We start from the raw sequence: 21,695 nt of genomic DNA, 5'->3' as shown, positions 1-21,695 counted from the left end.
CAACCAACGATCCCCGTTGCGGCCTACGGACACACCACATTGTGAGCGCACCGCACGTGTGCTGCTGTTGCTATTGCCAAGTAAATACTTGCAAGTGCGATGCAAGTTGGAACCATTGTAGAACACGTGCATATTAATTTAACCATTTCCGGGACATCTGCAAGTTGGCAGGGTGGGGTCCCGTTCGTTCACCGACGAATCTCGGAACTCGCAAGCGGTTCAGCCTTAATTTTATTTAGAGAGGTATAGCGCCGTTGTTTTTAAAGACATTGTACTCACCGCAGAGAACTGTAGCGACACAACTGCACTCCATGTTACATAGCCATCAACCCATACGGTCTGCCCGTGTTCTTGTGCAGGGAAGTTGAGTTTTCAGGTCCATCCGGCGCACAGCCGTTTCAATGCGAGAACGCGCATTTTTTGTCTGTTTGTGTTTCTCCCTTGTGATGGGACTTTGTAGGATGAACGTTGAGATTTATGAGGGCACGGGGTGACCAATAAGGTCAGAATTGGCCTGTAATAAGGGTAGGGCACTGATAAGGAGTTGACAGGTATGATGATAGCTGGCGCCAAACTGTGCCACACGCCCTCCCGCATGGCCTTGTGGGAGCCCTCTGTATCGACAAAGTTATTTAAAAGTTATTTTATTTCAGGTTTTCTTCCGGTAAAAAAGTTGATGATTTCATGCGTTTAATTGTTAATGTGCTCGCATTTGTCCGGTCAAAATAGGCGGTGCCGCCGCCGCCACCGACGGCCAGCCCATAACGTCGCGATGGACAAGAAAGGCCACGCGTTGGCCGTCACGGCCTTCGCACTGGACGCCGAGGGGAACCTGATGGAGGACGCCCCCAGGCCGCCGGTGCCCGGCAAGGAAGACCGCCCCCGCGCCGGCTGCCGCATCGCCGCCTCCAAACCCTCGGCGGGCAGCGGAGCGTCCGCGGCCGCCGTCGAGCGCGCCGCCGCCGCGGGTGCCAAGTGGTGCACGCCCCGGCGGCACGACTACGACCTGGGCTTCGAGCCCGAGGGCAGCGCCAGCGCCGCGGCGCCGTACGCCCGCTGCGGCGAGACGCTGCCGGCACTGCTGGGCGACCCGGACGGGGCGCACCTCCTGCGCGCGTTTCTGCGCGAGCGCGGCCTCGTCGACCTTGTCGACTTCTGGTTCGCGTGCAAGGGCCTGCGCAAGCAGCCGCGCGCCCGCACCGCCCGCGCCGCCCGCGCCATTTACAAGCGCTACGTGGCGGACGTGGGCGGCGTGGTGGCGTCCCGCCTCAAGCCGTCGACGCGCTCCGCTGTGCGGGAGGCCGTGCTGGCGCAAGCGGCGGGTGGCGCCGGCGGTGGCGATTGCGGAGCAGGCGGGGGGGAGGGAGCGTTTGACCGGGCGCAGGGCGAGGTGCAGCGCTGCCTGGAGGAAGCGGCGTACCCGGCGTTCCTGCGCTCGGACGCGTACCTGCGCCACGCGCTTGCGGAGAGCGCCGGCGGCAAGGATCACGGGAAGGTGGTGGTGCTGGTCCGGCCGCCAGACGATGCTGCGCAGGAGGAGCAGCAGCAGCAGCAGCAGGAGGAGGAGGAGGCAGCGCCGGTTGGGACAGAGTGGACGGAACGTGGTTTTGGTGGGCTGGTGCAGTCGGAGCCGTAAGTCTGACCCAGCGATTAGAATCACAATCTTTATTTAGACTGCGGGAGGAATCCGATGAGCTATGAAGCTCTTTTTTACGGATGTCCAGTGTGGGCGGGTCAGCAAGGCGATGAGTTGGTGGTGGAGATTTCGACTGGCACTTCTCACGATGCAGATTATGAAATCATAGTCCTGCTTCTCGTCTTCATCATCATCATCGGCCATCATCAATCCACTGCTGGATGAAGTGCTCCCTAAGCCATCTTCATCTTGCAATATCTTGGGATGTAACAATCCATGCAGTGCCTGTACACGAGAAGATTTTATTCCTGCAGTGGACGTAGTCACGCAAGCGTTTTCCTCCTTTGGCTGTCATTCCGTCATTAGTCTCAACCACCATTCATCATCATCCCTTCTACCGACGGGTCCTGCGCAAGCTGAATGTTTTTCATTTTATCACGCAGCCGATGTCATGTTTATAACTTGCGTATGTTGAGTGTGATGATTGAGAAGATTGATGATTGGCAATTTAACAGTGGGATTTCCCCCACTCATTGCTCTCGAATAAAATGCAATTGCTCTGAGGAGCAAGTTGAATTTCACCGCTGGTGGAATGGCCACTGGGCGTTTCGGTGGATACGGTTCGTATACTCCTCGAGTGAAATTAATTTCTATTGAGAACTTCTCGATGAATAATGAGTTGCACTTTTTCTAAGATTTGGTGTGGACCTCCAGTAGGTTAACTCGGCCTAAAACGAGCATTTGCGGCCCACTTGCGCTGGGGAGACCTAGGTAGCCGTACGTGGCGACACCTCACCTAGCATGCCGGGTTTAACAGTTTCTCGCGAACAGCACTTGCCCCGACAGCCCATGTACGGGGGGGGGGATCTTTCTCTCTTGTGTATCTGTGCGTTTGCAGACTGTCCGTGGCGACGTCGTGCCGGTACGACCCGGCAAACAGCGTCAACGACAGCGAGTGCGCCGCGTCGAGCGGCGGCACCGCCACGGATGACGGCGCCTCCGTGGCCGATAGCGCCAGGTGAGCGCCGGCCGAGCCCCCGTGATGATCGCCCCGACCCACCGGTTCCTCATTCCGGCACGGTCACAATCGCCCCGATTCGCCGGGTTCCTGTCTCTGGCGGTCTGATTATAATCTCCCTGATCTGCCCAGGTCCTTCCGCTTGGCACGGTTGTGAACTTGCAGATGGACTGGGCGGCACGGTGGCGAGATGTTAACTTCCTCGCCTGGTACGCATGAGGTTGGGGGTTCGATCCTGACCCTGACGCCTGCCGTATATTTGGAGTTACGTATCTCTCCCTCTCTCATCATCGTCACGGTGGTGAGATGTTAACTTCCTCGCCTGGTACGCATGAGGTTGGGGGTTCGATCCTGACCCTGACGCCTGCCGTATATTTGGAGTTACGTATCTCTCCCTCTCTCATCATCACCACGGTGGCGATTGCAAAGTCATCTCCGTGTAGCTTCGTGTGTTTGTGTTTATGGGTTTGTGTATGTTGTGGGGAGTGGGTGTGTTGTAGCGGTTAGCGCTACGCTGCGCTACGAACCTGGCAACCCGAGTTCGATTCTTGCTCTCGCGGCCAACGCCAGTGACGATTATCTGAACAGGTTCTGGGCCTCCCCTAGGTAGACTCAGCATTAAATGAGTACCTGGTGTGGTGTGTAAACATCGCCAGTGGTGTGGTGCTGGCCACCCACCCCCTCTTGTGCCGTGCCGGCCTTCATAGGTGCTCGGTAACAGTCTGTTAAGGCTATATGGGGATCTTTTAATTTTTTTGTTGAACTTCTTTCGCACCGTACGTAGCCAACCGCACTTATTGGAGGTGCGGGGTGAGGACAACAAACCAAACACAAAGAGCTGTTCTGAAATAAATTAGTTTTCAATTTGGATTTTATAAATTGCACTGCTCCAGTGGCTTCCTAAAATTGTTGGCACCTGTGTGTGGATTTTCTGTGGGTACACACGTCAAACAGATGGGAGTGTTCGTTTCTAACTTTTACAGAACGTTACGTTTCTCCAGTACCAGGTGTCCGATCGGATGGCCGGTATAGCAGCTGGATTGAATCCATCTGTGCGGAGCTCTGCCACCCGTATTTTAGTTTACCACGGAATTTATTTGCGTTCACCGGGAAATGTATTTGCGTTCACCGGGAAATTTATTTGCGTTCACCACGGAACTGATTTTCGTTCACCGCGGAACGCATTTGCCTTTCCGAAACATTGGCCCAAGTTTCGGCGGACCACCGAGGAGGCGGGGTCGGGGGGGGGGCGGCGAATTGTTACGTTTAGCAGTGAGCTCCTCCGGCCACGCGGCGTGGGCTAAATGGTCGGCGAGCGTGTGACGTAGGAGAGACGAGGAAGACGCCCGTCTGCGAATAACGGCGAGGGGAATCTTGAACCGGAGCGGAGGAGCAGCCGACTGAAAAACCCGCGCAATATTTACCGCGGAGGGAAATGAAACGTCTTCAAAATGCAGCGCGCGTTGGCTTGGCCAAGCGAAGTAACAAATGTGGAACGATAGCACGGCTGTGCGGTGAATGGACAGTTGTGTTTGGGACAAGATGATTGTGGTGTGCGATGTGCCTCAGAATCGGGAACAATTATGCCTGCAAGTACAGCACCTTTGCCAGCTCGTTATAGAATTTCCAAAAACGCAATCGTAATTGTCCCGTGGTCGTGCGTGCAGATGCTTTGTGGCATGCGGTTAGACATTCGTGATGCGTGGTTAACGGACGCATTGTTGTTGTTAGCAGACACTGATGGGATCTGATTGTTGAGATGCGCCGGTGTGGCTAGTTAGACTCTTACGGTGCGCGGTCATCAGAAGCTTGCGCACAGTGGCGGCACTGCCTGCCTGCCGCCGCTGCCGCCGCTCGGCATATTTACACGCCGGATTAGATGGCTCCTCCGTGCGTCCGGCCGTAACCGTGACCCCGGCAGCCACGCGAGGGAGGGAGCGCCGCTCTCCCTCCCTCCCTCGCGCCACCGTTCCCTCCTCCTCTGGGCGAGCGCCGGCTCACTCGTCAGCGCTGCAGGGCAAAACCAGTAGCCACGGAGCCGGCACCGTGTAGGGGCCTGTCCCCAATGGGAAGACCCCCCCCCAGGGGCCTCCCCCCCCCGCCTCCGGCTGCTGCGTGCGGGAAGCGAGCGTCCGACGTCCGCGTCGTCGTCATCGTCCCGCGCATGTCGCCCGGGAGATGCGGCGGTAACGTGGACCGTGTGTGGGTTCGCCTTGGCGCCGTCTCTCCGATGCACTTGTCGCTTGCGCCGCTCGGCGTGTCGTGCCGAGGGGGTCAGCAGTCGATCTTCTCCGTGGCTCATGTTGCCTCTCGGCGTTGCTGCCGAGGTTGATTGTCCAGTTGACGCGATTCTAGGTTGCGCCTTTAAGGCTGCCGTTTCATTCCACTGTTTGAATGCTTGGGAAATTGTCAAGTGACGTCATTCCAAAGGGGAATATGAATTAGATTTGCAATGCTCCGTTGAGCAATGGATCTCAGAGTGCCGTTGGTGACATTTTTGAGGACTTTCGAACGATGTACGTTTGTATGTCTGTTGAACTTCTTTCGCACCGTACGTAGCCAACCGTGCTAATCGTATAGTCGTGGTGTACAGCAGTGTAGCATGTATAGTAGTGTAGCGTATAATAGTGTAATGTATAGTAGTGTAGTGTGTTGTGTATAGTAGTGTGTATGTTGAACTTCTTTCGCACAGTACGTAGCCAACCGTGCTAATCGGAGGTGCGGATGAGTCGAGTGTCTTTTTGGGGCTCGTTTGTCCAACTTGTCACAATAAGGAGTTGACCAAACTGCTGTTCGTCTCTCTCTCACTGCGCGGTGTCAGCCAAGGCTGTGCGTGGCCGGTCAGCCCGCCGTGGTGGTGACGGTGGTGACCGTGTATGTACCGTGCTCGCGCGTGTTTTTCAGCGTCCGGTACGGAGCGCCGGACTTTAGCCACAGGGCACCGCCACACGCTGAGAGGACGCGACCGGCTTCTGGCGGTGCAGGGGAGCCGCTCCACCCACCGGTAAGTCAAACGCTGTCCACAACTCTGCGGTCTTCTCGCCCGGTGATGCCGGTTGGAATTGCCGGCGGAATGTCACGGTGCTGGAATAGGTAAATGTTGTGGTGGGTTTACTCGGCAACACGTGACCGGTGAGTGCTGTACTCGTGACGAATTGGCACGTTCTGTTTACGTGACGAACCTCACCAATTAGCCGTGGCGGGTGTGACGACACATTTATATTTACGCGATCTAACACCAAGAAACATCTCTTGTGAACCCACATGATCGTTCGTGGAGAAAATAATCAAGGGGTATTCATTTCTCCCGGACGCACATCGATGCGCGTGTCACGAGTATAAGAAGATATTTTTAACGGCCTATCAGGCGAACTGTTTGGTCTCATCCGTACCAGCACCCGTATAGCCTTAAGAGACTGTTGGGGCAAGTGCTGTTAGCGAGTAGAACCTACGAAGGCCGGCACGGCACACGAGGGCGTGGGTGGCCAGTACCATGCCCGGCCGCCTTTGTCTCCCCAGTGGCGATGTTTACACACCGCACGAGGTACTCATTTGAAGCTGAGTCGACCTAGGGGAGGGCCCAGGAACAGTTCAGATATACGTCACTGGTGTTGGTCGTGAGCTGGAATCGAATTCTGGTCACCAGGTTTCGAGTCACACACCCACTTACCCACCTACTCACCCACCCACCTACTCACCCACCCACCTACTCACCCGCCCACCTACTCACCCGCCCACCTACTCACCCACCCACCTACGCACCCACCCACCTCCTCACCCACCTCCTCACCCACCCGCCCACCTACTCACCCATCCACCTACTCACCCACCCACCTACTCACCCACCCACCTACTCGCCCACCCACCTACTCGCCCACCCACCTACTCGCCCACCCACTCAACCACCCACCCACCCACTCACCCACCCACTTACCCACCCACCCACTCGCCCACCCACTCGCCCACCCACCCACCCACTCACCCACCCACTCGCCCACCCACTCGCCCACTCACGCAGTCATGCAGGTCACCTCACTTCTGTCTACCTCTTCCCTCACACTGCTCCACTTTGAAATTCCCTCCTGTTGCCTCGCCCCCCCCCCCAAGTTCTAAACAACATTGCTCAATTCAAGAAACGCATTGTAACCCTTTCGTATTTCGCCCTTACTATTTGCTGTTTGTTGCTGTGCCCCTTGCCGTATTGGGCCTCCTAGGCCATGCTTGCCAACGATGAGTTAAAAACAAGTAACTCTTCACTCTCACGGGCTCGAATTGTGAACATAAGAATAGCTTTTTCATCAACGTGCTAAACGTGTAAATAATCACCCTCTCGCCGTTTGACGCGTTTCGCCCGACTGCATTGTGGGAACGGTGGTACGTGTGCCTCACTGTCGAGGCGCTGTCCCCCGCAACCTAGCGGGGGAGACAGGACGGAGCATTCGTACGAAGCCTCGGCGGCCCCGCGGACGTCTTGAAATAGTTAAAGCTAGAACCGCCTGTGAGGAAAGAAAGAGAGAGAGTGGGTGGGGGGGGGGGAGAGAGAGCCACCCTGACCTCTGCTAAGCCCCCCCCCCCCCACAGCGAGTCCCTTTGATGTGCCGCGCCGCGTCGAGCTTAGCGTTTAATCAGGGGACGCGTGGCCCCCTAGGCCAGCCGTGTTTGTTTAGCGTCGGGCGCAGGAGCCTGCACGCAACAACAGTGGCGAGTTTACAATCCCCACGTCGCTCGCTCGCTCGCTCAATCCCGTCTCCCGGTCTTGCCGGTCTCCGTGCCTCGCTGCTCCGTCCCGTAATGCGAGCGCGCAGCCCGTGGGGCGGTTTGATGTTGTGGGTGTCGTGGGCGCGAGTCCTTTGAAGCGCTGAGCTGCGAGCGTTGGTGGCGGTGCGATGGCGGCGGCGGTGGCGGTGGTGGGGGGGGGGGGCGGTGAGCTGGAGCGGCGGCGGTGCGGTGAGGACTCGCGGGGGCCGGTCTGCGGTGAGACCCGCCAACCATTGACCGAGTTGGGGGAACATTCGCTGGGATCGCGCGTGAAATGTTATGTCGTCTCCGGACCAGCGGGAACATTTCAAGCGACGCTATTGCCGTACGTTCTCCCGATTTATATAACGCTCCCCAGGCTTTTGAGTCGTGTTGAACAGAAACAAAAAATTTAAACGTGTTTTTTAAAAATATTCGCGTGGAATACGGTACAGTGTGTTGTAGAGAGCCATCTTCCAGGAGACGATTATGAACACGCTGCTCTAAAATGGGAATAGATGGTCTTCTGTAAGATGATTCTGAGCGGCTGGTGGGGAGCGGTTCCTGTCGTCGGGGTGGTCGTGCATCGCTACGGAGAATCGGCTTCCAGAAGATGAGTATGAACAACCGAGCTAAACGATCTTCTCGTTGACAAGTGCATTCTCCGCATCGTAAGATGTACCTTTAACCTACAGCGAGGGGGGGCGGGGGGGTGAATGAGTGCATCTTGGGAGGATGCGGTAATGCTCCTAACCTTCAAACATTTTCCGTGTATTTAATAGCACAGTGGTGCATTTGGAAAGTAAGAGGCGAAAAAGTGATGAGGGTTTGTGTTGTTGTCGAGCCCGGTTCATCACTCAGACTTTATTCTGACGCGTAGCCCGATGTTGATTCTGTTTAAGACTTGGGCAAAGTTTGCGTTTTGCTTCGACCATTGCCATGGATCGCCTGCGCGGCAAATCGAGCTGAACGGCAGCGCCGTGGCGTCCGCGTGCACCGCCAACGTGGTTTCACGGCCGCGTACGAGGTGACGCTGGTGTTGTCGAGATGTTGGCTACCTCGCTTGGTACGCACGAGGTCGAGGGTTCGATCCCAACCCTGACGCGTGCTGCTTTATATTTGGAGTTTGCATGTTCTCTCCGTGGTCGCGAGGATTGTTTCTCCTCCGGTTTTTCCCTCCACATTTCGAATCGACGTGCGTTTCGAGTTATTTGGCTGCTATACATTTCCGCGTGATAAGCTTCTTCGTTGAGCTATCATTCGTGGCCAGGTGGGGGGGCCTTACCTTGGTAAAATATAAATAGTTTAGTTTTAGACAGGCAGACGCGATAGAGGTACCCTAAGTAAACGTGACAACTGGCATTACCGGGCAACTGCTAGGAGCAAAGTGTGACTGATAACGGGGAAGTGAGTTCTTATCGCGCCCCGCTTGTGTTTGAATTCCCTCCGGACCGTGAGCGGCTTTGGTAGCACGTGTGTGCGTGTTTGTCGCAGGCCTGTGTGTGCACGCGTGTGCGTATTTGTCGCAGGTCTGTGTGTGCACGCGTGTGCCCGTGTGTACATGGGGAGCGGTGGTGTAGCGGTTCGCTCGCTGTGCTACGAACATGGCGACCCAAATTCGATTCTCGTTCACGGCACAACACCAGTGACGATTATCCGAACCGGTCCTGGGCCTCCCCTAGGTTGACTCGGTCTAAAATTAGTCCCTGGTGTGTTGTGGAACCATTACCACTAGGGAGACCAAGGCGGCGAGGCATGGTGCTGGCCAAGCACCCCTTCGTGTGTCATGTCAGCCTTCATAGGTGCTCGCTAACAGAACTTGCCCCATCAGTCTGTAAGGATATACGGGGGTTCTTTGTCTTTGTGTTGTGTGTGTAACGATGTGTGGGAGCAGTAGTGCTGCGGTTATCGCGCTGCGGTACAAAGCTCGCAATCCAAGTTCAATTCCCGCTCACGGCCAACACCAGTGACGAATATCTGAACCGGTCCTGGGCCTCCGCCAGGTCTCAAATAGGTACAGGGCGCGATGTCTAAACATCGCCACTAGGGAGACAAAGGCGGCCGGGTGTGGTGTTGGCCACCCACCCCCTCGTGTGCTGTGCTGGCCTTCAAATGTGCTCGCTAACAGCACTTGTGCGAACAGTCTGTTCAGGCTATACGGGGGATCTTTGTCTTTGTGTGTAACTGTGTGTGTGTGTGTACCTGTGTGTGTGTGTGTACCTGTGTGTGTGTGTGTACCTGTGTGTAACTTTGTGTGTAACTGTGTGTGTGTGTGTACCTGTGTGTAACTTTGTGTGTAACTGTGTGTGTGTGTACCTGTGTGTGTGTGTGTACCTGTGTGTGTGTGTGTACCTGTGTGTGTGTGTACCTGTGTGTGTGTGTACCTGTGTGTGTGTGTGTACCTGTGTGTGTGTGTGTACCTGTGTGTGTGTGTGTGTGTACCTGTGTGTGTGTGTACCTGTGTGTGTACCTGTGTGTGTGTGCCTGTGTGTGTGTAACTGTGTGTATCTGTGTGTACCTGTGTGTAACTGTGTGTGTGTGTGTACCTGTGTGCTCGTGTGCAGTGGGCGGTGCGAGTGCCGCGGGTGGCCAGACACTCGGAGCCGGCAGTGTTTGCGGCAGAGCTGATCCGGCGCCTGAACTCGGTGCAGATGGAGCGGCACTGTCAGCACCAGCCGCTGCTGTACAGCCAGAAACAGGTGAGGTTCGACCCCCAACAGGGCATTGGAATGCTTGAGAAGAGATGTGTGGTGTAAGGTGCTCCTGAGTTGCTGAGGTATTACTGGTAGGAACCTCCTGGTTACACCAGCCCACAGGGGATTATTGTGTCCGTCCGTCCGTCGTGCAGGGAGGGGCTGGGTTGGTAAGGAGGGGTTGGGTGGGGAGGGTGGGGCTGGGTGGGGAGGCTAGGAGCTGGGTGGGGAGGGGCTGGGTGGGGAGGGTCTGGGTGGGGAGGGTCGGGAGGGGCTGGTTGGGGAGGGTCGGGAGGGGCTGGGTGGGGAGGCTGGGGCTGGGTGGGGAGGGGCTGGTCACCCCGTGGTGCCCTTATAAAACTCAACGTTTGACCTACTCACGCCGGCTTGTGCCCACCCTCACAGTCGTGCATATTTGCGGAATACACCACGCCGCCGTTGACCCTGGCCATTGACCGAGCAACCCAACGTTCCTACCAGCTCACTCCACAGGAATGTGTTTAAACAAGCGTCCCCCTTACGTGCAAATCCTCATCTCCCGACACTGTGAGAGACGGTAACGTATGTTGAACTTCATTCGCACCGTACGTACTAAACCGTGCTAATCCGAGGTAAGGGGGAAGGACAACAAACTAAACAAAAAAAATCAGCTCTAAAGAAATTAGTTTTAAATCTAGATTTAAAAGTGCAGAGGACCAGTGGCTTCCTCATATCGGAAGGAAGAGCGTTCCAGACGGCCGCATCAACGTCACCACCATCGCCATCCCCCACTTCCGTATCATGCAAGTACTTTTTGAACATCACCACCATCACCACCACCATCATGTATGTACATATGTAGAATTTTATTCGAGCCATACGTAACCAACCGTGCTACTCGGAGGTACGGCGGGAAGGACATCAAACTAAAACGCAGAATTCAGTTATAAAGAAATGAGTTTTCAATCTAGAAAAGTGCAAAGACCGTTACAAGCCATCGCGGAAGTCGATAGGAAATTGAATTGGTAACTTCACGGCGGCGGCAGCAGCAGCATCAGGAGGAGGAGGAGGAGCGGCAAGAGGAGGAGGAGAAGGAGGAGACGGTGACGATGGCGACACTGGGACTGTCGGGCGCGTCCGTGCTGCCGGCGCTGCACCCGTTTGCGCTGCTGCTGCGTGCCGGCGCCGATGCCGACGACGACCCCGAGCGAATCCTGGACCAGCACGTGTCGCGAGTCCTGCGCACCCCCGTGGTGTGCCGCTCGCCCACCAGCCGCCCCCACCAGCACGGCCACCAGCACGGCCACCAGCACCACCACCAGCACCACCACCACGCGGCCCAAGCCGCGGCGGTGAGCGGGCGGGCGCTACCAGTGGACAGGAGCCAGCACGGGGCGACGGCCGTTCCCTTCAGGTGGGTTGTGCATCCGCCGCTTGATGTCGCGTGGCATGTGAACTAAAAACGATTAACTTTTATTACTTTACCAGGTAAGGCCCAATGAGTTGTACAGCTCTTTTCCAGAAGCGACCCTGGATATCGCAAATGATAGCTCAACGAAGTGGCTTTTCATCGTGTGGAAATTCACAACGGTAGCCAACTGCTCCAAACGCGTGACGTTGATTCTAAATATGGAGGGAAAAACCGGAGGAGCCGGAGAAAAATCCACGCGACCACGGGGAGAGAGAGAGGAGATGTAAATGACAGGTGTTGTTAGGATCGAACCCACGACCTCTTCTCTACCAGGCGAGGTAGTGACACCATGTGGCCAGCTGTCCGGGCCAGTTCAGAATTGGTGTTCATTTAGTTGGCGTAATGAGTGACGGAAAAAATAATGTTTTGTTAATTGTTTTCACATTTTAGTCAGCGGTGACTTAAGCATGATGACGACTACGATCTCCCAGCGGAGAGATGGAAGCGTGACGGACTTATGATGGGCGGAAATGAACGAGTCCCAATGACGTAACAGACCGAGATAATTGAGTAATCTTGCTAGAGAATGCAGTGCACGGAGCGAGACCAGACTTGGTAATCGGCTCTCTGTATTTCTTCTTGTAATTATAACAAGTATAATTCTAACAAGTAATAGTAGCAATTAATCGTAACAATTAATCGTTAACAATTAGGTTTTTTCGGTAAAGTCATGTAAAAAATAAAATTAAAGTTAATAAAAGTAAAATCAAAATCACGACGTTTCGATTTTTAAATTTTTTTTATTTAACTTTTATTAATTTTAATTTAATTTTTTACCTACGTGACTTTACCGAAAAAACCTAAGAGTATGAATCCTTGCAGTCACGAAAGCTTCAAATCTAGAATTAATTGTTAATAATGATCAATTCAGTGAGTGGCTGACCTGACATTGCAAGCCCCTCACACTAACATTTAATCAGCCGTAGCAGACAAATGTTGACACTGCTCTGAACCGGAGTTGTGGATGCGGTGAGAACACGAGAGTGGGTGGTCACTGACGCACTGGTGCCTCTTGGGAGGTGGGGTATTGACACCTATTGATGTGTGCGGTGGTGGTGGTGTGGGTGTGGTGAGTGCGGGAGGGTGGGTGGGTGTTGGCAAGTATTGGGGCACTGCGGTGGCTTGGAGATGTTTACTACCTCACCTGGTATGCAGGAGCCCGTGGGTTCGATCCCGACCCTTACGCCTGCTGTATATTTGGAGTTTGCGTCTCTCTCCGTGGTGAGATGTTTACTACCTCACCTGGTATGCAGGAGGCCGTGGGTTCGATCCCGACCCTTATGCCTGCTGTATATTTGGAGTTTGCGTCTCTCTCCGTGGTGAGATGTTTACTACCTCACCTGGTATGCAGGAGGCCGTGGGTTCGATCCCGACCCTTACGCCTGCTATATATTTGGAGTTTGCGTGTCTCACTCCCCGTGGTCGCGTGGATTTTTGTCCGGGTACTCCGGTTTTTCCCTGCCACATTCAGAATCAACGTCACGCGTTTAGGGCATTTGGGTGCTGCTATAAATTCCCACGTGATGGTGACAAGCCACTTACTTGAGCGACGATTAATTGTGATAGCCAAGTTGCTCTCTGACAAAGAGCGAAACAGCTCAGTGGAGCCCCTCACCTGGTTAAAATAAAAAGCTTGGTGTGCGTGATGGCGTGGCCGTGCTCGGTGCGGGTATTTTGCCGTGCAGCGGCGGCGGTGCGTGCGTGTTGCGTGTGGCAGTGCCGTAAGAGTGTGTGGTGCTGTTGGTGCGGCAGGAAGGCCATCCCGGCGGAGGAGGTGGACAGGGCGAGGCAGATCTGGCAGTGGCTGGTGGAGGGAGAGAGGGATGGGCTCGGGCACGTGCACAGGTGTGTGAATGTTAGAAGGGGTGGGGGGGGCGGGGAGTGTTAACGAGGGGGGGGAGGGGAGGGGAGGGTGTCGTTCACGGTTGCGGCTCTGAGTGTGCACGAGCGAGTCGAGCGATCTCGGTTGATGACAAGTGAATAAGCCGTTCGTGAATCAGCAACGACGCGGGTAAGCGGCGTTAATAAAAGTGCGGCGTCTGCGTAAGCAGTTGAGTTGGCGATGCTAATACTGGTAGGAACCTCCTGGTTACACCAGCCCACAGGGGATTATTGTGTCTGTCCGTCGTGCAGGGAGGGGCTAGGTGGGGAGGATGGGGAGGGGCTGGGTGGGGAGGGTGTGGCTGGGAGGGGTTGGGTGGGGAGGGTGGGGCTGGGTGGGGCTCGGTGGGGAGGGGCTGGTCACCCTGTGGTGCCCTTATAAAACTCAACGTTTCACCTACTCACGCCGGCTTGTGCCCGCCCTCACAGTCGGGCATATTTGTGGAATACGCCACGCCGCCGTTAACCCTGGCCATTGACCGAGCAACCCAACGTTCCTACCAGCTCCCTCCGCAGGAGGAATGTGTTAACTCTGTGAGCATCCTCGTAGTGTCGGTAACTGCGAGCGTAGTTGCCGAATCGACGATAGTGCCAATATAACCGCTCTTCAGCATCTGCGTCGCGAGCCTGCGGGTTGAACCCGGTTGTCTGTGCACCCCCCCGCCCCCCCCCGCCAGCGAGCTGGTGGTGGAACGTCCCTGGGGCCCTCCTCCCAGGCGCCGGGTGGTGCAGCCCAACCACCCGTTCCTGCAGGACCCGTCCATGCCACCCCCGCCGCCCCCCAACACCACCGTGCAGCTGGAGGAGGCCAAGCGGCGCCTGGAGGAGGAGCAGCTGGTGCCCTTGAGCCGGAGCGCCCAGCCCGGCAAGCACAAGTGAGTGCCCGGCGACTTTTCCCGACGGTCGACTTGCACGTAGCAGTCGTCGCCGTTTGCCGGGCAACAAGGGCGGGCGCGACGGGCCAGAAATGCCGAGTGGCCAGCAACGAGCAGCACTGTCGAATTTGTAATAATCATAATTTTTTTTAAATCCAAGTCAAAGGTGATTTCCTGCTCATAATGAGCATTGGCGTGGCGCTTACCTCCTGGATCCAGTGGTGGAAATTCTACATTGCTATGGCGGCGAGGGCGACTCCATAAGATAACCTGAACCTGGGGCGACGATGGGGCCTAGTCAAACCGTCAACTTGTTCTTTCGCGTGGATTTATTATAGCAGCATAGGGTTGCCTGGTGGAGTCGTGCCGAGTCAACGTGTCTGCCAAAGTGTCCCCCTGCTCAGTCTCGAGCATCTCCGTTAGAAACGCCACATTCCGATTTGCCTGGCTCTCACCATCCCTATGGGCAGATGAATATAGCGGGAGGTATTATTAGCGTGGGATGTAATGGTTGTGGTGTAATGGTTGGCTTACTGGACTTTGCAAGCCAGAGGTCGCTGGTCCAACTTGGTCTCACGGCATGGGGAGATCCCAACTTTCTAATTGCGAGTCAACACTGTGGCCGCCTCGGCTAGGTATACGTGGAGTTGTTTTGTGGTTAAGTAGCCCCACGGCTATAACGTTAGTGGCAAACGGCGTCTTAACCTCTTCTGGGCCTTGCCGTAGTCAACTCTGGTGGTCTTGGCGCAGTGTGTACACCACCACTACCACCACCCCATCCGCCGTTCTGGTCTTCAGCGGTGCTCGCAAACAGCACTTGCCCCCATCAGTCTATGGAGGCTACACGGTTCATATTCTTAGGTTTTTCGTTAAAGTCACGTAGGTAAAAAATAAAAAATAAATAAAAATAAATCACGACGTTTCGGAGGCAACACAAGCTTCCGTCTTTATTTTATTTAATTTTACTTTTATGAATTAAAAATTTTGACCTACGTGACTTTACCGAAAAATCCAAGAATATGAATCCTTGCAGTCACGAAAGCGTCAAATCTAGACTTACACGGTGCATCTTTGTGTTTGCGTTGCCGTGCAGGTACGTCCAGGAGGTGATTGAGAGGGGCCGCTGTCTTGCCAGGGGCGTTGCCGCGCCCATCACGAGCGCCGTTTCCACCGTCCCGGACGCACACCCTGCGGAGTACGGGTGAGCCGCACCGAACCGTGACGGTCCACACCTTTAACATCCACGTTGCCATGGTGGCGAGATGCTATCTTCCTCGCCTGGTTTTTTAGCAGGTCGGGCGTTCGATCCCGACCCTGACCCCTGGTCTATATTTGAAGTTTGCGTGTCTCTCTCCCCGTTGTCGCGTGGGTGTTTTCTCCGGGTTCTGCGGTTTTTCCCTCCACATTTAGGAACATGCGTTTAGAGTGATAATTGTTTTTTTACCCTTCTATCTGGCAACAAAACTGACATCTTTTTTACAAGGAGTCATGTTTGCATAGATCACAATACCTGCAGCCATAATGCAAACAAAAAACGTAGACGTAGATGCCATTGGTTATTTACGTTCTGCAGATGTAGATGCCATTGGTTCTTCACGTTCTGCAGATGTAGATGCCACTGGTTCTTCACGTTCTGCAGATGTAGATGCCACTGGTTCTTCACGTTGTGTAGATGTAGATGCCACCACTGCCATCCATTGCGCGGCTGTTGAACTTACGACTCTCGGTCCGAACAGACGAGTGGACGTACGTAAGGGTTTGTTCGTATCTCTGAAGACCAGGTCATTCAGACGCTGTCTCCCCAACAGACCTGGTCTTCACCTGAGGACGGCTGCTTGCGTTGTGGCCGAAACGTCGTGAGAAATATTTTATGTTTTATTTTTATTATTTTATTACTTCCCTTCTACGTGACTTTACCGAAAGAACCAAGAAAAAACTGCCGACTGGTTTCATCCTCGTTAGGACTCGTCGATAAGGCGCATTCGTCAGCCCAGCAATTCTATCAGTTTGCTGGTGTCGGAGGGTGTGGGGATGCATGGTCACGTGACTGGCGCGCTGCCGTGGCGGCCTTGCGCTGGGCTAAGGCGCGACGCACCTGGTGGTTGTGGTAGAGGCACGTTGACAGGCGTGCGGGCGTGCGTGAGCCCGGGAAAGCAATCCTAATTCCATTGCGTGGCGGACTTTGAAGTCGAATCCTCGCCTCGACGTGGGGAGCTTTGTTGGCCTGCGCCGCTCATTTTGGGAGGGGTTTGATGTTTTTTCAGGAGCCGACTGATGAAATGCACTTGACGCCTTTTTTTGTGGGTTTGTATTTCAAAGCTCAAAAAAAAAACCTCTGTCTCTCTCCACGTGCGTGTGTGTGGGTTTGGCCACCAGATGAGGATTTGTACATTTTTGTTTTATTTTGTAAGCTTTGTCCTTTTTTTCTCTCTCTCTCTCGCTTCGCTTGCGTGACATCTAACTTCTTTTCGGAATGACAATTCGTTTTGGATTTCACGGAAAGTTCGCCCCTCCCCCCCCACCCGTGTCTCCGTGACTGCACAATAACGCGCGCGCGGGCACAGGCCTGCTGACATTCTCTTGATGTCGGGCGCCGCACGCTTCTTTGCGGAAGCGCTGACGGAAAAATGGAAATTAAATTATTAGAAAGAGCTGCTCCTAAAGTCACGGGGTAGTGCACGCAGCCAACAGCAACAAGCACGCAGGTGAAGAGACTTCATCGCCACGGTACCAATGGGGGATGAATGGTCACCCGTGGTATGTCTGGGACGCCAGTAATCATAATGATGAAGCCACTGATCATTTTCTGTCATTTCAGAATATTGGATCAGGCCCCGTCCACCGCGTTTGATTGAGCGAATTTGGCGGTCATGGATTTGATTCAGTCATCAGTCTCGTTTTCCTTTTCACCGTCTGGTTTGTGTGGTTTCTCGTTTTTTTTCTCACGGTGACATTTTTCTGCCCCCACTTTTCAGAACAAACATTATGAGCGTATTATTTGCTTATATTCTGCATGCATCTTCTTGGTTCTTTCGGTAAAGTCACGTAGAAGGAAAATAATAAAATAATAAAAATCAAACATAATAAAAGAATTCTCACGACGTTTCAGCCACAACGCAAGCAGCCGTCCTTCACCTGAGGACGGCTGCTTGCGTTGTTGACCTAGGGGAGTCCCAGGACCGGTTCAGATAATCGTCGCCGGTGTTGACCGTGAGCGGGAATCGAACTCGGGTCGCCGGGTCCATAACGCGGATACACCTGATGATGGAGGCTTGTGTTGCTTCCGAAACGTCGTGATTTAATTTATTTTCATTTTCTACCTACGTGACTTTACCGAAAAAAACAAAGAGTATGAATCCTTGCAGTCACGAAAACTTCAAATCTAGAACCATAGCGCAGCGTAGCGCTAACCAGAGGTCGCAAACGGGTTTTGATTCCTTACCCGTACCCGGCCGCACCAGGGTTGCAATCGGGTACCCGATACCCGTACCCTACCCGATACCCGGCTACCCGTACCCGGCTGGGTATCGGGTAGGGTACGGGTACGAGTACCCGATTGCGACCTCTGGGATGAAGCCATGTTGCAGGCGCGGGTGGGTTGATTCTAGGAACTTTAATTGTGAGAAGAGACAAGACGTTGGGAAATGAGTGACAAACGGTTTACTCACCAGTGACTCACGGCCTACCCGTACCCGGCCGCACCAGGGTCGCAAACGGATACCCGTATCCGGCCGGGTACGGGTAGGGTACGGGTATCGGGTAGGGTACGGGTATCGGGTACCCGATTGCGACCTCTGGCGCTAACCGCTAGACACCTCTGGTGCACTCGCTGCCTCACTCTTACACGCGTGCACCAGTGCCACTCCCGTGCACCTGACTCTGCCACCGCCCAGGCTGATTTTTCCTTGCATGCGACCGGTGTGTGGGGCTGCCGCTCGCTATCTTGATTCGCACGCCGGTTCCGGTGAGCCATCGCCGCCGCCGCCGCCGCCGCCGCCACCGGCTGTAATTGCCGTTAAATTGAGCTCTCGCGTTTGAAGTGCAGTCGCTCGGCTTTGAAGTGAGTGAGGAGCTGAGGGGCTAAGCCCGTGGCCCCCCGTGCATGCGATTGTGGGACGTCTCCCCCCCCCCCCTCTCCACTCCCGTCCCCCCAAACCCCAGTGCCCCCTGAGCCACGGCCGCGTGGGCTTTTTGGTATTTTTAATCTGAAAAGGAAGTCCTCCGTCTATCCTAAGGCTCGCTGTCCTCCCTCAGCTAGCTAGGTGATTCGCAAACATGAAAGCGCTGCCTTCATGTTGCGTTTGAAGCGGCGGCTTGTTTAATTCTGCGTGCGATGGGTTTTTCTATATAAATACCTTTAAAAAATCTATTATTTTTTTATTAATCTAACGCTGCTGCTGTCGCCGTCCCACGGCTTTAGAGCGGAAGTTGAGCGTGCCCGTTCGTCGCTGCAGGCCACCTCTGCCGCCTCTCCGCCCTCCCGGAGCTCGCTTGCCATCACCGCTTTGAGCAACAGATCTCTCGCTTGCGTGAAGTGCGCTCGCGAAGCCGGGTCCCGAGCACCCGCCCCCCCCCCCCCCCCCCCCCCGGTAGACTTGGGCCGTGTGCGGGCGCGCGAGTTGGCGCCGCCGCACTGCGCCGCTGGAACCCAGCCGTCGCGAGTTCGGCCAACATCGGTGACGGAGTTTGGTAGTACGTGTTGTTTACGTGTTTTATTGTGAAAATTCGGTCACAGTTCCCATGACCACTGTTTCATTGCTTTTATGGCTTTATTTTGGTGATTTTCGATAAGTTTTTTGGTTTGGCCATGTTTGTTTGTTGTAGTACAGAGTTAGGACTGATGGCCTTAATCTTAAGTTGTCTTGTGGTTGTTGTTGTTTGACTTGCATACCACTGGGGTTTTTGCACATTTTTGTGTACGGTGCTTTTTCTGCAATATTTTACTGTATTATCTTGGATTTTCTGTTTGCACTCAGTCACATATTCACTTTAAGATGTGTTTTGTTCATGTTCTAGTATCAAAGGAAACGTCAACATCTGATGACTGCTGAATTTCAGCTCCGTAACTTTTTTTCAGAACCGACCAGGCTGCAACAAATGATAGCATGGAAATGTATAGCAGCCGAATAACTCTATAAACGGGCGACGTTGATTAGAAGTGTGGAGGGAAAAACCGGAGGACCCGGAGAAAAATCCTCGTGACCACGGCGAGAGAGCGAGAGAGAGAGAGAGACACGCAAACCTCCACATATACAGGCGTCGGGGTCGGGATCGGGATCGAACCCATGACCTCCTGTCTACTGGCTCAATTAATAGTCGGTGAGCTCAACCGGGCTACCAAAAGAGGGCCAGCACCCTGTCAGAATAAATGTGTGGCGTGGCCATAATGTTAGAGTTCGCGGTGCGAGGAAAGGAGCGGAAAGAGAAGTGTTGTGAACTGCAGCATGGTGATGTTTGAACTTGGGTGCGGACGAAATGAAACAGTCCGGTTAAAGAAAGTTTTTGGCTGCTATCAATGTTTACACGATCAAGTCACTTCTTTGGGCTGTTATTTGTGATCGGTCGTTTCTGAAGGAGAGATACGCAGCTCAGCGGGCCTTACCTGGTAAAATAAAAAAAGATTGTTTTAGTTTTTACTTGACTTGGTCTATCAGGGTCCAAGGTCCTTTCTCCAAACCTCCGATTAGCGCGGCTGGCTACATGCAGTGCGAAATGAGTGCAACGTACCCTTTGGTTCTTTCGGTAAAGTCACGTTGGTGAAAATAAAATGAAAATAAATATTTTATTTTTATTATAAAATTTTAAGAAATATTTTATTTTTATTATAAAATTTTAAGAAATATTTAATTTTTATTATTTTCACCCACGTGACTTTACCGAAAGAACCAAAGAGTATGGATCCTTGCAGTCAATAAAACTTCAAACCTAGAACTAAGTTGAACGTACGCACACATAAGACCTCCGTTGAGTTCGGAAACAGGACTGAATATCCTGCTGCCCCCCTCCTCCCCCTGCCCCCCTCTCCCCCTGCCCCCCCCCCTGCCCCCCACCTGCCCCCCCCCTTCCAATTGTGACAGTCGGCGAACGGGACGGCGCCTGGGAGCTCGTGGCCCGCCGGGGGGGAGGAGGAGGAGGAGGGGAGGGGGGGCCAGCGGGGGGTGGCGGGGGCGGCGTGGTGGTGGCGTACTACTTCTGCGGGGAGCCCATCCCGTACCGTTCCAGGGTGAGGGGGGTTCCCTCACCCTCGCCCACTTCAAGGAGCTGCTCACCAAGAAGGGCAACTACAGGTGAGTGTGCGAGCACGCAGAGGCGCGCGTGCGTGCGTGTGTGTGAGCACGCAGAGCGCGCGTGTGTGTGTGTGATTGTGTTGTGATTGTGCGTGTGTGCGTGCGTGCGTGTGTGTGCGCGTGTGTGTGATTGTGCGAGCACGCAGAGACGCGCGTGCGTGTGTGTGTGATTGTGCGTGTGTGCGTGCGTGCGTGTGTGTGCGCGTGTGTGTGTGTGTGATTGTGCGAGCACGCAGAGACGCACGTGCGTGTGTGTGTGTGTGTGATTGTGCGTGTGTGAGTGTGTATGTGTGATTGTGCGTGCGTGTGTGATTGTGCGTGTGTGCATGTGTGTGTGATTGTGCGCGTGTGTGTGTGCTATGTGTGTGAGTGAGTGTGTGTGAGTGTGAGTGTGTGTGCGTCCGTGTGTGCGTGTGTGTGTGCACACGCCCTACCTCCTTTCTTTCGCTCGGGCACACAGGCTTACGTCACCCTTCCCTGTGTTGCAAAGACAAAGATCCCCCCCCCCAGCCGTGTAGCCTGCAACAGGCTGTTGGGGCAAGTGCGGTTAGCGAGTAGTCGCCTATGAAGGCTGGAAACGACACACGAGGGGGTGGGTGGGTGGCGAGCACTACGCCCGACCGCCTTCGTCTCCCCAGTGGTGATGTTTTCACATCGCACAGGTATTTATTTGTGGCTGAATCGACCTAGGGGAGGCCCAGGACCGGTTCAGATAATCGTCAGTGGTGTTGGCCGTGAGCGGGAATCGATCTTGGGTCTCCGGGTTCATAGCGCAGTGCACTAACCTCTACACCACCGCTCCCACGTTACATCGCACAGACACACACACTCAAGTCGCCCTTCCCTGTTACAAAGACAGAGATCCCCCATATAGCCTTAACAGACTGTTGGGGAAAGTGCTGTCAGCGAGCGCCTGTAAAGGCCGGCACGGCACACGAAGGGGTGGTTGGCCAGCACCTCGCCCGACCGCTTCTCTCTCCAGAGTGACTTAGGGGAGGCCCGGGCCCGGTTCGGATATTCACCACCGATGTTGGCCACGAGCGGAAATCAAGACACAATCACGCTCACGCGATTGTGTCTTGCATCACACGCGCACACACGCGCATACAAGGGCACTG

At 54.4% G+C, this 21,695-nt stretch overlaps 1 protein-coding gene across 1 annotated transcript in view; it reads left to right on the top strand.

Moving 5' to 3' along the window:
• The window catches only part of LOC133358672 (axin-2-like), a 40,260-nt gene extending 19,679 nt beyond the window's left edge, over positions 1-20,581 (top strand). The window contains 11 exon segments of the mRNA XM_061577088.1: positions 730-1,632; positions 2,535-2,654; positions 5,559-5,658; positions 9,956-10,090; positions 11,110-11,477; positions 13,287-13,379; positions 14,093-14,290; positions 15,384-15,491; positions 20,368-20,424; positions 20,426-20,520; positions 20,523-20,581. Of these exon segments, the coding sequence (XP_061433072.1) occupies positions 773-1,632; positions 2,535-2,654; positions 5,559-5,658; positions 9,956-10,090; positions 11,110-11,477; positions 13,287-13,379; positions 14,093-14,290; positions 15,384-15,491; positions 20,368-20,424; positions 20,426-20,520; positions 20,523-20,581 (2,193 nt within the window). The 5' untranslated portion in view covers positions 730-772.
• The last annotated feature ends 1,114 nt before the right edge of the window (positions 20,582-21,695 follow it).

Source organism: Lethenteron reissneri, chromosome 63, assembly GCF_015708825.2.
Source record: "Lethenteron reissneri isolate LAM-NWPU_2019-01 chromosome 63, ASM1570882v1, whole genome shotgun sequence".
Taxonomy (NCBI): Eukaryota; Metazoa; Chordata; class Hyperoartia; order Petromyzontiformes; family Petromyzontidae; genus Lethenteron; species Lethenteron reissneri.
The sequence above is the reverse complement of the archived record's forward strand: the minus strand, read 5'-3'. Positions and strand labels throughout refer to the sequence as shown.